This window comes from Mixophyes fleayi, chromosome 5 (genome assembly GCF_038048845.1).
Source record: "Mixophyes fleayi isolate aMixFle1 chromosome 5, aMixFle1.hap1, whole genome shotgun sequence".
NCBI lineage: Eukaryota > Metazoa > Chordata > Amphibia > Anura > Limnodynastidae > Mixophyes > Mixophyes fleayi.
The window spans coordinates 228357550-228373030 of NC_134406.1; the positions used below are offsets into that span (position 1 = coordinate 228357550).

Consider the following 15481-nt stretch of genomic DNA (forward strand, 5'->3'; position numbering starts at 1 on the left):
CTCCTTAAACTTAGAGAGTAGAATGGGCAAGAGAATGGGGCTGAGTACAGTAAGGGTGTATTTCCATCATTTCGACTGAAGTAGACCTGGACACAGATGCATATGCACCTGTGAGGAGGCGTATCTCCTGCAGGTGCTGGAGGGCTGGTGAAGTAAGGTGCAATGATGATAATGATCAGTGGCAGCACTGTCTAGCTACTTCTGGTTGGCTGATTACGTACTGACTATACAGCTTATGGTACTTAATTTATTAGTGTGACTGCTATATATATATATATATATGAAGTCGTGACCATTTATCGGCACTACTTAATTGGACTGTGGCAGGAAAGGAGATTCCCATTTGATTTTCAAAGGGGAAAACAACAGATGTTTGTATTTTAATTGAATTGTATTATTTGTATTTTGTGTTTGTATTCAGTTGTATTTAACATGGGAAATGTGACTTTCTCATTTAGTACTAACACTGTCAAGTCACATCTCTAGGATATCTCTACGCTTTCTCCACACTATTGTGGTATGTAAGTATACACACTTGTTGTTCCTGTTGTAAACCTGGTGCATTTGCTGAAGAGTTGTAACTGGATGCATTTTGAGATGCGTCTGACTGAACATGTGCATGTAAATGCGCCTTTTCATGCGTGTGTATTTTCCTGCTTATGTATGGGATCCAAATGTGTCCAATTCTACATAACCCAATAGTTCATTAAATATTGAGTACTGTAGGTGTCCATACCTGCTAAGAGTCATGATTTTCGGCAACCCAAGTCATGATATTCCCTGCCCAATCTATGCCCATTTTTGGTCTCAACCAAAATGGGCATAGATTGGGCAGTGAATAGTGTAAATGAATTTGGGGCTGAAGGGCAGTATGTTCTAATTTGTACTGACCGTCCATTCAGGAATATTGGTAAGTATGAGCATGGTAGTCCAGCTTTCATTCTGATTTTTGGTGTGGGACAACATAAAAACAGCATATGCTGAGATTTATATACTGTATATTGAGAAAAGACATTTACATTCCATTTACATTGCATAGAAGTTATTACTCTACAGCTATATCCTTTGGGGAGGGGAGAGGAGAGTGTTAATGTTGCTACCTTGATTTTTCCATTTGGAATGTGGCAATAACATTTGTTCAGGAATAGAACACATTGAGGATTATTAAAGTAAGTTGTTCTTATATTGTTAAATGCAAACCTTCTTTGTCCCATTGTTTTTCCTACTTATATCCTTTCTACCCAGCAATGAATCATCTCCAATTGGAGGCTTAGATTGACTTTGCCATTTCCACTTATCAAAACCTTTGTTATGTTCATCCCAGCCACCATGGGTGATTGCGGTCAAGACAATCATAATAAAAAATCCTGGGACCTAAAATTACACACTCTCTTCTGCATGTACAATACCAAGCACTCCTGTATGGCTGCTATGTGCCATATTGCGCAGGAGCGGAACACAACAGGACGTGGTGATTGCTGTGTAGGCCTCAGGAGGCCCCTATTATGTACTTCTGAGCGCACATGGTGGTCAGCATATGCACAATAAAGCAGCGCCAGCAAATTGGAGCCAGAGGGTAACGCAGTATTGCCCTTTCTATTAATATTGTTCATTTTCACTGTTATCTTACTCTTGGATAAAGTTATGCATCATACATCTGTCAGAATGTGAGTCATTTTGTTTTATTCAACTAGAAGAATAATATATATACCCAGCACTTGATGCCCTGGAAGTTGAATTTCATGCAGCTCTTAACAAATCCATACTTTAGCATTACATCTATAAAGCCAGTCTTAATGTAAATATAACATGCCTACAGAAAATATCATGTACTGTTTACACATTTAAGACTTTCATAGATCTAGCTCAGTCTGGGCAAAGAGGTAGATCCTAAGAACTGTATAAAAATCTTCACAATTTGAAATGTTAGGAAGTACAGTTTGATAACTGCTAAGTCATTTTGTTACGCTTAATAAATTAGGCTATTAAATATGGATTAAGAATGCATAGTTGGAGTTGTTTTGCTACATAGGAGAAATTGATATTACCTGTGTTATACTGCTGATCAGTGAGGCATATTTTATGACACCATTCTAGCCTGGTTCTTATCTAGACTAACACAGAGCAAATGTTTTGATCAGCTGTAAAATTAGCTCATATGTAGTCTGTTTCTAAATTAGCTTTACTATTTCTTCACAAGCAGCAGCAGGATGTGTTTTCCTTGCTAAGTTTTTAACTTGCAAAAAAAACCCAGCACAGTTAGACAACAACTTCTGTTGAAAATTAGAAACCTCTTGTGCCAGCTTCAGTCTGACACTGCTTTTCTTATTTCACTGGCCTGGGCAATATAAGTTGGTATTTCTATTTTTACTTCTCTCTATATTTCCTTAATTTAACTACTCCTTTCCCTTAAATCCCCCAATCATCGATCCACCACCATCACCTCTTAGCCACCTTCAACTACCTACTTTTTCTCCAAAATAAAGTCCATTCGCCGTGACAACTCCGTCCTTCTGACTTCTCTCTCTCCCCCTTCTTGCCCCTCAATCTCCTCCTTCCCTCATCTCTGTAGATGAAGAATGAGCACTTTTGTCCTCTTCCCCTTCTTCCACTTGCCCCCTTGACCCTATTCCCTCTGACTACTTCTGTTCCTTTTGTCTTGTTGCCTGTTCCCACATCACCCACCGCCTCAACATAACCCTCTCCTCTGGTAGCTTCCCTTCCTTATTCTAATTTGCCCTGCTTTCCCCCATACTTAAAAAAACCTCCCTCAACCCTGCCTCTTACTCTAATTATGGCCCCATCTCTCTCCATCTTTTTGTCTCCAAGCTTCTTGAGCAGATTGCCTACAATCATCTCACCACCTTTCCCACCTCCTACTCCCTTCTAGATCCTATTCAATCTGACTTTCATAATATCACCAGGAACAAGGCCTTTTTCACTGTGGATGCAACTATATCTCTCATCCACTCACTCGTTATCTCTCACATGGATTACTGTAACCTTTTCCTCCTTCCTTCCTTTCCTCTCTACTCTAGTCTTTCCTCAATGCTGCTGCCTCATTTTCCTCACTCATTGCTCTACCTCTGCCACCCCTCTCTGCCAGTAACTACACTGGCTTCCTGTCTGCTTCAGAATCTATTTCAAAGTCCTAACCCTCACCTGCACAGCCGACAATCTCTTCTCTCCTACTATATATCCAAACTGATTTCAACACACACTATCTCCCTCTCACATCACTCTGGCAATGACTGCTGCCTCACCTCCTCACTGATTATCTCTTCCCACTCCAGCCTTCAAGATTTCTTCTATGCACTTCAAACCTCAGGAATGCACTCCCACAGCCATTTAGACTATCCACGATTCTTCAAGCCTTCAAACGTGCCCGTAAAACTCATCTTTTAATTCAAGCCTGCCAGCCCTCCTCCTAACTCACCTGCCTCCATATATCCCTCCACCCTCACCTCCACTCCAGAGCTGGATTAAGGCTTTGGGGGGCCCGGGGCACTTAAGACAGGGGGGCCCCCTAAGATCTAAAATTAAGAGCAAAGTGTCTTCATTGGGTATAAGGCTGTAAGCATTGACACATCCTGCATTACAACACCTATAGCCAGCAGTACGACACTTACAGCTCTCCCAGAGGGCTCGCCTAGGTTGTCTGCATAAGAAAAGTCATTACTTCCACAAACTAAAATACTTTACATTAAAACAATCATCAAAACCCCACACTAAAACTAGCAATGATACCGCACACTAAAATTAGCAGTGATACCGCACACTAAAACTAGCAATGATACCGCACACTAAAACTAGCAATGATACCGCACACTAAAACTAGCAATGATACCGCACATTAAAACTAGCAATGATCCCGCACACTAAAACTAGCAATGATACCGCACCCTAAAACTAGCAATGATACCGCACCCTAAAACTAGCAATTATACCGCACACTAAAACTAGCAATGATACCGCACATTAAAACTAGCAATTATACCGCACACTAAAACTAGCAATGATACCGTACACTAAAACTACCAATGAAACAATGAACAATGAAACTAACATAAAAAAATAAACATTGATAACATAACACCAATTTTGACTATATATGTCTGCATGCAGGGGTGGATTGGGAACTTAAAGTGGCCCTGGAAAAAAAGTCTGAAAATGGCCTCATGTGGGCGGCGCCAAATAAATGGTAGGCGGAGCGCAGTATGTGTGTGTACCCACTGTGTCTGTCCCTGTATGTGTGTGCATTCACTGTGTCTGTCTGTGCACCCACTGTATGTGCCCAAGTATGTGTGTCCTGTTCTTGTCGCTTTCCCTACCTGTGGCTGCTGGTGTCTTTAGCTCAGTTGCTGCTTGTCTGGATCCTGGAATGTTGAGAGTCCTATCTGGAAAAAAAATGGGTACATTAAATTAAGAAAAAACTCTGAGCCCCTGCGTTAAATCAATAGCACACACATTTAATAATTAGGCCTCCCTTCAGCCACATTAAAATAATAGCATTCACATTTGATAGAGATATTTTCCTCCAACCAACCCAAACATTTAAATTAATAGTATTCCCATTTAATAAATAAACCTATTTCCCTACCTCCAAACAGGCCCAGAAATAAATAGCATTTACGTTTAATAAATGTAACCATTTCCCAAAACCATCCCTGACATTAAATTATTCGTATTCACATTTAATAAATAGCCCTCCTCCCCAAACTCACACCCCACACTTAATAGTCCCAAACTAGCATTGAATTAAAACTCCTTCCTCCTTATCTTAAAATAAAAGCCCCCCCACTATTAAACTAAATTGCCCCACCATCACCCATTAGTCACCACCTATCTCACACCCCAATTTCATTGCCATAAACCCCCTGCCCCCTACCCCATTACAGTGACATAAGCCCCACTACCCACACACACACTATACTGACATAGGCTCCCCTGCCCACACACACTACATTAACACACACTATATTGACATAAAACACCCTCATACTTACCTTATTCTAGCCGCGCTTCCTGCATTTTACACATGGGACTGCACCTGTCACGTGGTGCGCGTCCCATGTGACCTTTGCTTTTGAGTGGATAGGACAAGGACGAGGCCACGTATAGGAGGGCGGGGTTTAACATAAGTTCTGTGGCCACAACAATTCTCCCCCGCTGGCACCCGTGATCCAGGAGAGGCCCATGTTAGGCTGGTGACGCTGGTCCTGATTGTCGGTCGATACCCAATTATAAAAAAAAACAAACAGACCAAAAATATATGTAACGGAAAAAAAAAACTTCAAGTAGCCCACGGCCCTCCACATTAAGCCCCCGGCTTATCGGGAAAATTCCCGGTAAGCCCAATGGCCAATGCGCCCCTGTCTGCATGTGTGTAGCTATGTACGTATGTATACCCTTATATAATGCAGCAACTATGTTAGCGGATCCTCTTTTTTATTAATCAGTAGTGAGGTAGTTATCGAAGCCAGACACTTATTTTAAAGCTGTAATTAGAATATATATATGTATATATATGTATATATATATATATATATATATATATATATATATATATATATATATACCTAAAATCTTATTCAAGCAGTAATTACTTTAATAATGATTACTAAATTACGATCTGCCCCTCTTGTACGACTACATTAACCTGCCACTCTGGCATGGATTGGCTTTACCAGCATATTATTAATGTTTAAGTACTTTGTATATTTACTGAAACATATCTGAAAAAAAATTATATGTATATACATATTCAAGAAGACCCTTCATAGCGTATAGTTTTACTTGATCAAATATGTCAAATGTAGCCACCTATAGCAGCTAAAATAATATATATATATATATATTATTCTAGCTGCTATAGGTGGCTACATTTGACATTTAATCAAGTAATAATCATGCGATGAGGGTCTTCTTGAATAAGTATATACATATGATTGTTTTATTTTTCAATTTGTATAAATATGTACATGAGCAGTAAAAGTGTGACTACTTACCCAGACACTTGTTCCAACTCCTTGGAGGAGCTGCGCAAGCTCAGCAGCTCCATTTCCTCCATCTTAAAATGTACAGCAGCAGCGGTGCTGCTGTACATACATCTATCAGACATTTAGTCTGTCGGGTGGAGGAGGGTGCGCATACGTCAGCCCCCGCCCCTCTCCCACCGCGCGTACAAGCAAGGGAGTAATCGGATCACCAAATGACAGGTGAGGTGATCCGATCAGCGGGGGGCCCTCGGAGAGAGGGGGCCCGGGGCACGTGCCCCCTGTGCCCCCCCCTTAATCCGGCCATGCTCCACTCAACTTCACCATCTCCCCTCTATAATGGAAGCTCTCAAGCAGGGTTCTCTTTCATAATGTTTTACTTATGTAATGATGTCATTTTGTGGGTGTTATTTATGTAATTATGTTAATTTGTAGTTTGTATTTAGTTAATTGTGCCAATCTTTTACTATGTTATTTTGTCAGAACCCTTGTGATGCTTTTTAAATAAATTATAGTAATCATCTTCAGCAGCAGCTATTTGTATAGCGCCACTATTTTTGCAGCGCTGTACAGAGAACTAACTCACCTCAGTCCCTCCCCACTGGAGCTTACAATCTAAATTTCCTAATATATATATATACACACACACACACACACACAGACTAAGGTCAATTTGATACCAGTCACTTTACTAGTATGTTTTTGGAGTGTGGGAGGCAACCGGAGCACCCGGAGGAAAACCACACAAACACAGGGAGAACATACAAACCCCACACAGATAAGGCCATAGTCAGGAATCAAACTCATGAGCCCAGTGCTGTGGGACAGAAGTGCTAAAGTAGTAGTAGTAGTAGTGGTAGTAGTGGTAGTTGTAGTAGTAGTGGTAGTTGTAGTAGTAGTAGTAGTGGTAGTAGTAGTAGTAGTAGTAGTGGTGGTGGTAGTAGTGGTAGTAGTGGTGGTGGTGGTGGTAGTAGTGGTGGTAGTGGTAGTGGTAGTGGTGGTGGTGGTGGTGGTAGTAGTCGTGGTGGTGGTGGTGGTAGTGGTAGTGGTAGTAGTGGTGGTGGTGGTGGTAGTAGTAGTGGTGGTGGTAGTGGTAGTGGTGGTAGTGGTAGTGGTGGTAGTAGTGGTGGTAGTGGTAGTGGTGGTGGTGGTAGTAGTCGTAGTGGTGGTGGTGGTGGTGGTGGTAGTAGTAGTGGTGGTAGTAGTAGTGGCGGTAGTGGTAGTGGTAGTGGTAGTAGTGGTAGGTAGTAGTAGTAGTAGTAGTTCATCATCAGCATACCTAGCAAAATTCTGCTGCAAGAATCTTACTTTGGGTGACTCCCCCAATTTGCCCAAGCCACACCCCAATCAGCCAAAAACACGCTAATATCTGATATCCTACCCCCAAATGACTAACCCTCCAAAATCCAGACCATCCCTCAAAAAAACAAAAGCATATGGAGCAGCATTCCAACCATTGCCTGTCAGCAGGGAGACCTGAAGATCCATCTGCCATGACTAAAAATAGTCTAAATCTGATATGCATTGTTCATTTATCTGTATAACATTCCTCAAAATGTGTTTTATTTTGTGTATTTTGAACATAAGGTGCCTGTACTGTACCTCTGCTTTTTATATTGCATATTTTCAACTAATAAGTAAAAGTTACAGATGAATCTTTTAATAATTTGATGGATCTTGTTTCCATATTAATATGAATAGTTTATCTCAAAATGCACAGATTGTTAAATGAACATATGATCATTAAGATACGGGCTTATAACCATCCATCTAAGACATTATCTTTTATGATGAAATATGTATGAATTACATTGTAAAAGTGCTTAAAATATTTAGAAAGCTGAATACATTTGTCAGAGAAAAGAGTGGCTCAGTGGGGTGCTGAGTTTAAATTAAATGTTTGAGACAGGTGAAAAAGGACAAACATTGTTGTTGTTGAATCAAACTATTAATGCAGTTACTTGTCTGTCTCATGCTGGGATATCATCTTTTCATACATCAGCTGACATTATCCAGAGAGCAGAAAGATTCATATAAGTCCAATTATTTCAGCAAAGTAGTACCTCTCTGCAGATATGTTTTTACTTTATAATTTAATTAACCTAGATTGTAGATTAAATTCTTATTGGGCAGCACGGCGGCTAAGTGGTCAGCACTTCTGCCTTACAGCACTGGGGTCATGAGTTCAATTCCCAACCACGGCCTTATCTGTGCAGAGTTTGTATGTTCTCCCCGTGTTTGCGTGGGTTTCCTCCGGGTGCTCTGGGGTTCCTCCAACACTCCCAAAAAACATACTAGTAGGTTAATTGGCTGCTAACAAATTGACCCTAGTCTGTGTGTCCATGTGTGAGGGAATTTAGACTGTAAGCCCCAATGGGGCAGGGACTGATATGAGTGAGTTCTCTGTGCAGCGCTGCGGAATTAGTGGTGCTATATAAATAATGGTAATCATAATAATTATAGTCTTATTTACACAGTCACATATACATTGCATTTTACAGAGCCAGAAAAACATGGATCATGTTGTATCTGAACTTTGTATATAGCCATATAGAACACCTAAGGCTGCGTCACATCTGCATTTTAGAAGCAGCGTATTTCTACTGCTTATGAATGATCATGTTAGGAGCATTTTCAAGATCATTACTGCGTGTTTTTATATCAGCTATGGAAAACGTTGCTTTGATATTTCAAAAGCTTTATACAGCTTCTGTGCGACAGGCTAAATAATTTTATATTTATTTCAATGGACCTGGTTGCCAGCAGCTTTTTGCATCTCCACTGGGAAAATGCTACATGTAATTCTCATGAGCTTTGGAAACAGCAAGTGTGCTGGCAAAGAGCGGATCCCACAGACTTAAGCAATATCAAATAACATTAGATATCTGATGTTTTTTTCCGACACATAAAATGTTTCTTCCAAATGCAGTTGTGACTAGGATAAAGAAAAAAATACATTATTGCTGATGCTCTAATAAAAGCTGCCAACTCTGGTTATTTATCAGTCAGCTTGATCTGTGAATAGCCAGATGGCCGATTTGGTGACACTGCACAGATTCAATAAGGTGGGGATCAGCTAGATTTATGTATCTGTACAAAGTTGCTTTCAATTATAGATGCTATTATTCATTTGTATCATTGAAACTAAATTGTCATACAGGTATTTATTGCGTGCGCCAGTTTGCAAGCTATATGATTTCCTGTGATGGCCATTGGCTGCTTGAGCACACACAGCAATAAGCTAATAATGGGATGGTCACTGGGCTGGGCAAGCTTAAAAATCATTCCCTCTTCCAATCAGGCTTCCTACCACTCTCCAAGGCTTTAAGCGGGCTCTTAAAGCTTATTTCTTCATCAAAGCCTATCAGCTCTCCTCCTTACTCACCTCTACTCCCCTTGGCTCACCCTCTCTGTATCACCCCCACTCCTCTACCCCGCCGCTTAGATTGTAAGCTCTGATGAGCAGGGCCCTCTCCCTCATGTCCTCCATTCCCCACTATTGTTACCACCAGCATGACAGGGCCTTACCTTCTGTTCTCAGTGATTCTGATCCTGTTTCCTGCTTCCACTTTATTGGGTACAAGTTCAGCTAGTGCTTTTTACAGGGGCGGGCTGGCCCGGGGGGCAGGGGGGCAGCGGCCCCCTGGGCCGCTCAGTCTTACCGCTGATAGGGCCGCCTGTGCGCTGATGCGGCCGCATCCCGTGTCATGGGATGCAGCCACATCAGCGCACAGGCGGCCGCATCATGTGACACGCGATGCGGCCGAGTCATCAATGACGCGGCCGCATCGCGTGTCACGTGCTGCGGCCGCCTGTGCGCACCCCGGGCTGACATCTGCCAGCCCGCGCCTGGCTATTTACTCCCTTCTAGTTCCCTCTCTCCCCATGCCTCATGATCAGGGCTGGATTAACCATAGGGCTAACTGGGCTACAGCCCAGGGGCCTCGGGCATCCAGGGGGCCCTTTTAAGTGCTCAGCAGCAGTATTGATCGGTCGGGGGCGCCCCCGACCGATCAATGCTGCTGAGCACTTTCACTGCGGTCCTTCCCCGGAGCGCTGTAGTCTCGTTACTGAGGAGATCTCGTGAGTCTCACTCTCACGAGATCTCCTCAGTAAAGAGCATACAGCACGCCGGAGAAGGACTGCAATGCCAGGAGAGGGAGGTAAGTGCCTTGGGGGGCAGCTCGGCTCACCGGGGGGGGCAGCTCAGATCACGGGGGGGCCCCTCATGGGGGAATGGAGGCCCCTTTAGCCCAGTCCCTTAATCCGGCCCTGCTCATGATATAGTGAAAGCTTAGCCCCCTCCTACTTCCTCAGTGCTGGTTTTGCTGCTCCTTGTCATAATATTGTTCTGTCTATATAGTAGTGCTTACTGCATGCTCTCTGTGTATTGCACTGCAGACCACTTGTGGTGCCTTATAAATAAACGGTGATAATGGTTCTGCACAAATCAGTGTGCAAATGTGCATCTAATATAGTGAACTTCAATCTTTCTTGTTCAAATGTACTAATGTTGATTAATATTTGATTATATCTAATGATCTGTTCTTGTGCTCCTCATCGTATTCATCTTATAAAGTAGAGCCTTTAATTACATGACATGTTTTCAGGGACTGTAGTAGCAACAGTGTTACCTGTTAAAAAATTATCCTTATCGAAAGACTAAAAACATCATAAATAATTATTACATTTCCGATGGAATTGAATGTATTTTTATTTTGTAAGGAAAATATAATAACATATAAGAAAACAGTAACATGATTTTAGAGAGTACAGTATGGATTTTTCTATTACATATTTTCAAATGTGTGTTATTATTCCTAAATGATATGAAATGTGCTTTAATACTTGTTCACAGTTATTTCAATTATTGTTTTCTGTTTATTTGACAGCCTTAAAATGAACTTGGAATTCTTCACTAGCTGAGATAAAATGAACCCATCAAACATTGCTATTGCTAATTTTAAGCTAATATTGTTTAGTAACCTGAGGGCTCATTAGCATCAAGATTGCCACAGGCAATTAGCTGCATTTCTCTGACTGCTCACAAGCTGTCACGTTATTATTGATCTCTACGGCAACTTTTCCTTTCTGTTCACCCCTAAATGAGACAAACAGATAAGAACTGGATACAGCCACATAATCTCTTTGGCAGTAAAAAGTTTTGGGAAACAAATATGTATCATGGTAGTGAATGAAAACATAATTTTTTATGTTCCCCTCCATGCTGGGTATTTTACTGCTATCTGTGAGACCACAAGTAGCGCTGCATAGGGATCTAAACCTGCTGTATTTATTGATATATTTCTGCACAAGCTCGTGTGGATGAGCACTAGGTGTGAACAGACATGATCACCTATCAAAATGATCAATTAACCCAATGACTGCTGCATTTTTCAGATGACTCTCAAGCTGTTTGCCTACGGAGAACACGAAGTACATTTAGCACATTTTACTGGCGATATTTGGCCTGAAGTATTCTCAGTCCTAGCCCCATCCATATTATAGAGCAAAGTAATTTGATCATTGTTGTCCCAGCTCTACTCATAGGGGGGAAGTCGATTCAGTGCGAGGTGCAGCAATGTGGAGTTTTACTTAAATTTCCGCTCATTTTCCTAGCGGCCAATACGGATGCAGAGTTTTGTATCGTATTGGCAGGCAAAGTGCACAGCCGGACAAGACAGTGATGTCCAGCGGCCCACCACCAGCAATTACATTCCCGCCATAAACTATAAATTCCACAAAATTTTAATTTACAAATACAGTTTGGAATGGCATTCTGTAGAAGGGCAAAGAAAAATCAGTACTCACACACTGTAATACTAGAACTTTGCAGATGGGCCTGTTCCACCGCAAAACTCGATTTGAAAAATGCTCCTATTGAGGGATTTTTGTGAGACCAATACCAAACATCTAACAACCAAAGAGCTACAAAGCTAAAAAGGAGCACCTAAAGTGATCTTATGAATAAATCTTTTTAGATAATGGTTACCACCATACACGGTGTTCATAAAAACTTTTTATTCATAAAACATATATAAGTCATAACATTAAAATCATAATGTAATTAGAATTAACTACAACTTTTCTTGTGTAATAAAATCGATGGCTCATTAATTTACACAAATATATTTAGAAAGAGTCAAACATAGAACATGTATCTCTCTGAAACATTACACTATATATCCAGATAGCAAAGAGAGAATATATATTTTGTGTAAAATCTTCAGCTGCTCTACGGACATTTAATTGTAACGAAGTTGAAGTTAGTTCTATTTACATTATGATTTTAATGTTATGATTTACATATGTTTTATGAATAGGTGGTGACCATTATCTATAAAGATGTATTCATAAGATCACTTTATACGCTTCTTTTCTAGCTTTTTAGCTCTTTGGTTGTTAGATGTTTTTTTTATACAGAGCTTAACTGATTTCAACCAAAGTTTTGTTTCTGTTGTCAAAACCATGTTTTTGATCAGAGATGCAGAGTTTTCATTTTGACTGATTAAGCTGCTCATTATAAGCAAAGCAATGAGACTTAGCAAATGATACATTAGCACTACAGAGCGTAATTAACATTTACAGTGTCCCTATATTATCGTGTGATGACTTTCATGCTGCTGACTAATGCTATATTTTCATTTTACAAACTCTCTAGTGGATAGAATGATTTGAAGGGATAAAGCCAGAATGGAAGGGAAATGTACTGTAAATTTCTGTTATGTTGCTCATTATCTGGGAGAGATAGAATGGCATTTAGCAGGCACCACAAAAGACAAACAATTCACTGGTTGGACAGTCTTCTGAACTCAATTAAGGTCATTCACCAATACAGAAAAGTACCTGTGTGCTGTGCATTTGCCGTTTCTTCACCTTATTTCACGCTATGCAACTACTTTTGCACTACTGCAATAGATTTTATGGGCAGGGAAATACTTGCCAACTTTGGAAAGTTGGCCCCACCCCCTAAACACACTTGTTCAGTTCTAGCCTATTATGGCAGGGGGTGGGGCCATGATGACACATGCTTCTCGTCATAATCCCAGGCCCTGCAATTTAATTAATTAAGTGTGTTCAGGTTCTGGGAGGTTGCCCTGCTCTCCCGGGAGCCCAGAAGGACTCCCAGAAATTTGGGAGTCTCCGGGACATTCCAGGAGAGTAGGCAACCATGGTGTAACACATAAACCCAGTGGTCAAAGTGGAGGTGTATACAGTGGTATGACATAGCACCACTTCTCTTACTGGTTTCAGTGTAAAACTATCAAATTGAGCAATGCAAAATGTGCAATGTCAGATGTGCAGCCACAATGCCACCTTACTGGTTACTTAATTAAGATCTTGATAAACAGTACTTTAGGAGATAAACAGAATTTTAATTAATAAGTGAGGTAATTCAAAAAAATAAATAAATAAAGACTTTGTTTTATAATGCTTGTGCTTTCTGTATGGTTGATTGTTTTTAAAGGCACACGGAACTTATTTAATAAATTATTTTATAAGTCTATGCTATATGTGCTATAACCCATAGCAACCAATCAGTTTCTTGTGCAGTTTAAAATTAAAGCAAGCCTCCTATTGGCTGTTGTGGGTTACAGCTCAGATGGGGCACATTGGAATGTTCCTTTAAATAGTCCCAGTTATGTTTATGTAATTTTGCCCATTTTAATATATTTCATGAACTAATTATTTCTATTTTTTACAGTTGGCAGCTTTGGAGAGGCAAATATTTGACTTTCTTGGATACCAGTGGGCACCAATCCTTGCAAATTTTCTACATATAATTGTTGTCATTTTAGGACTATTTGGCACAATACAGTACAGACCGCGATACATAGTGGTGGTAAGTGTTAACCATTTTATTTTCATAGTATTTATTTATAAGATTGACAAACTATTATGTTCATGAATACAGTAGTGGCCAAAAATATTGGCACCCTCGCACTTTTTTTAAATCTCTTACATTTTCTTATTGATTGAAAGTTGAAATTAACAACAGTATTTGGTCTCTACAATGCTTTCTCTGTTAATGTTACAGAACTTTTGATTTGAATTCTAAATGTAATATTTTATTTCCTTTCAAATGAGAAAATGAAAATAAATGGCATTAACATAATTATTATTATTGGTATCACAGCCTTTGGGCGAAAAAATACTGCAAACCTTCCTGCACCTCTCTACTTGGCAGAACTGATCCAGCTCTCGCAAATATTAAAGGAGTCTTCTCCCAGCTGCTGTTTTCAGGTCTCTCCACAGGTGTTCTATGGGATTTAGATCTGGACTTATTACTGGCCACTTCACAACAGTCCAGTGTCTTGTCTTGAACCATTCCTGAGTGCTTTTTGAGGTGTAATCTCCAGATTTCATGATGCCATGCTCATGTCCAAGACACCCAGTGCCAGATGCAGCACAACAACCCCAAATCATCCCTGAACCTCCTCCATGAAGGTGTTCTTTTCTTAGAAAGATTCATTTTGCTTTCTGTAACATAGGAATGATGTGCTTTACCAAAAAGTTCTAATTTGGTCTCATCTGTCCACAAGATATAATACCAGAAGGAATTTGGCTAGTCCACATATTATTTGGCAAACTCCAGTCTGGCTTTCTTTTGTCTCTCTCAGCAGTGTGGTCAACCTGGGTCTCCTACCATATAACCCCTTTTCATTGCCTTGGTGACAGATGGTGCAAGTTTAAACTGTTGTACCTTATGTCTGAAAGTCAGCTTGAATCTGTTTGGAAGTTGATCAAAGTACTTTATCCACCATCAACAATCCTTGTGCTGCAATCTTTAATTGAGTTTTCTCTTGCGTCAACATCCAGGGTGGTTGTCCACAGTGCCATGACCTTTAAACTTCCTAATGACATTACATACGGTGAAAAAGGGAGCATCAAGGTTTCCGGAGATTGATTTGTAGCCTTTAGATTGTTCATGCTTGGCTTCAATTTTCTGTCTAACCTCCTCAGACATTTCTCTGGCTTTCTTTTTTTTTCTCAATGCTGATTGCAGTACACACAGTGACACAAAACAGGAGAATGAGTCCTTTTCTGTATTCAAGCTCATTTAATTTGTAAGTTTGTGTTGCAGACACCTGCTACTCACCTCAGTTGAGTTTTGTTCCAAACTGAAGGAGAATAACCTGTTTGATTAATTATTTTTATCTACTTCTAAAAGATGCAATAAGTTTGTCTGACCCAGTTAAAGATTTCTGTGTGGAGGAAGCTATAAATCTTTTCTGCTTTTTGTGTTTTATTCCACTGCAAACCCAAAAAAATACAGATGTGGATTCCAAAATATTTTTATTTCAATAATTTTCTGGTAGAAATAGTGCATTATTAGAAAAAAAAATGCAACTGTGGCAATATTCTTTGCCATGACTGTATATATAGTTAATTTCTAATCTTATACTTAACTGTATATTTTAGGTATAGTATAATAAAAAACAGACATATTCTACTATTAACAAACATTCTTGACTTAAATTTTC

The 15481-nt window shown here is 40.1% G+C and overlaps 1 protein-coding gene across 2 annotated transcripts in view; it reads left to right on the forward strand.

The window, feature by feature from the left end:
- The window catches only part of NKAIN3 (sodium/potassium transporting ATPase interacting 3), a 404420-nt gene that overhangs the window by 211978 nt on the left and 176961 nt on the right, over positions 1–15481 (forward strand). For both annotated transcript variants that reach the window (XM_075211372.1, XM_075211373.1), the window contains exon 2: positions 13702–13839. In XM_075211372.1, the coding sequence (XP_075067473.1) occupies positions 13702–13839 (138 nt within the window). The remainder of the gene's footprint in view (positions 1–13701; positions 13840–15481) is intronic.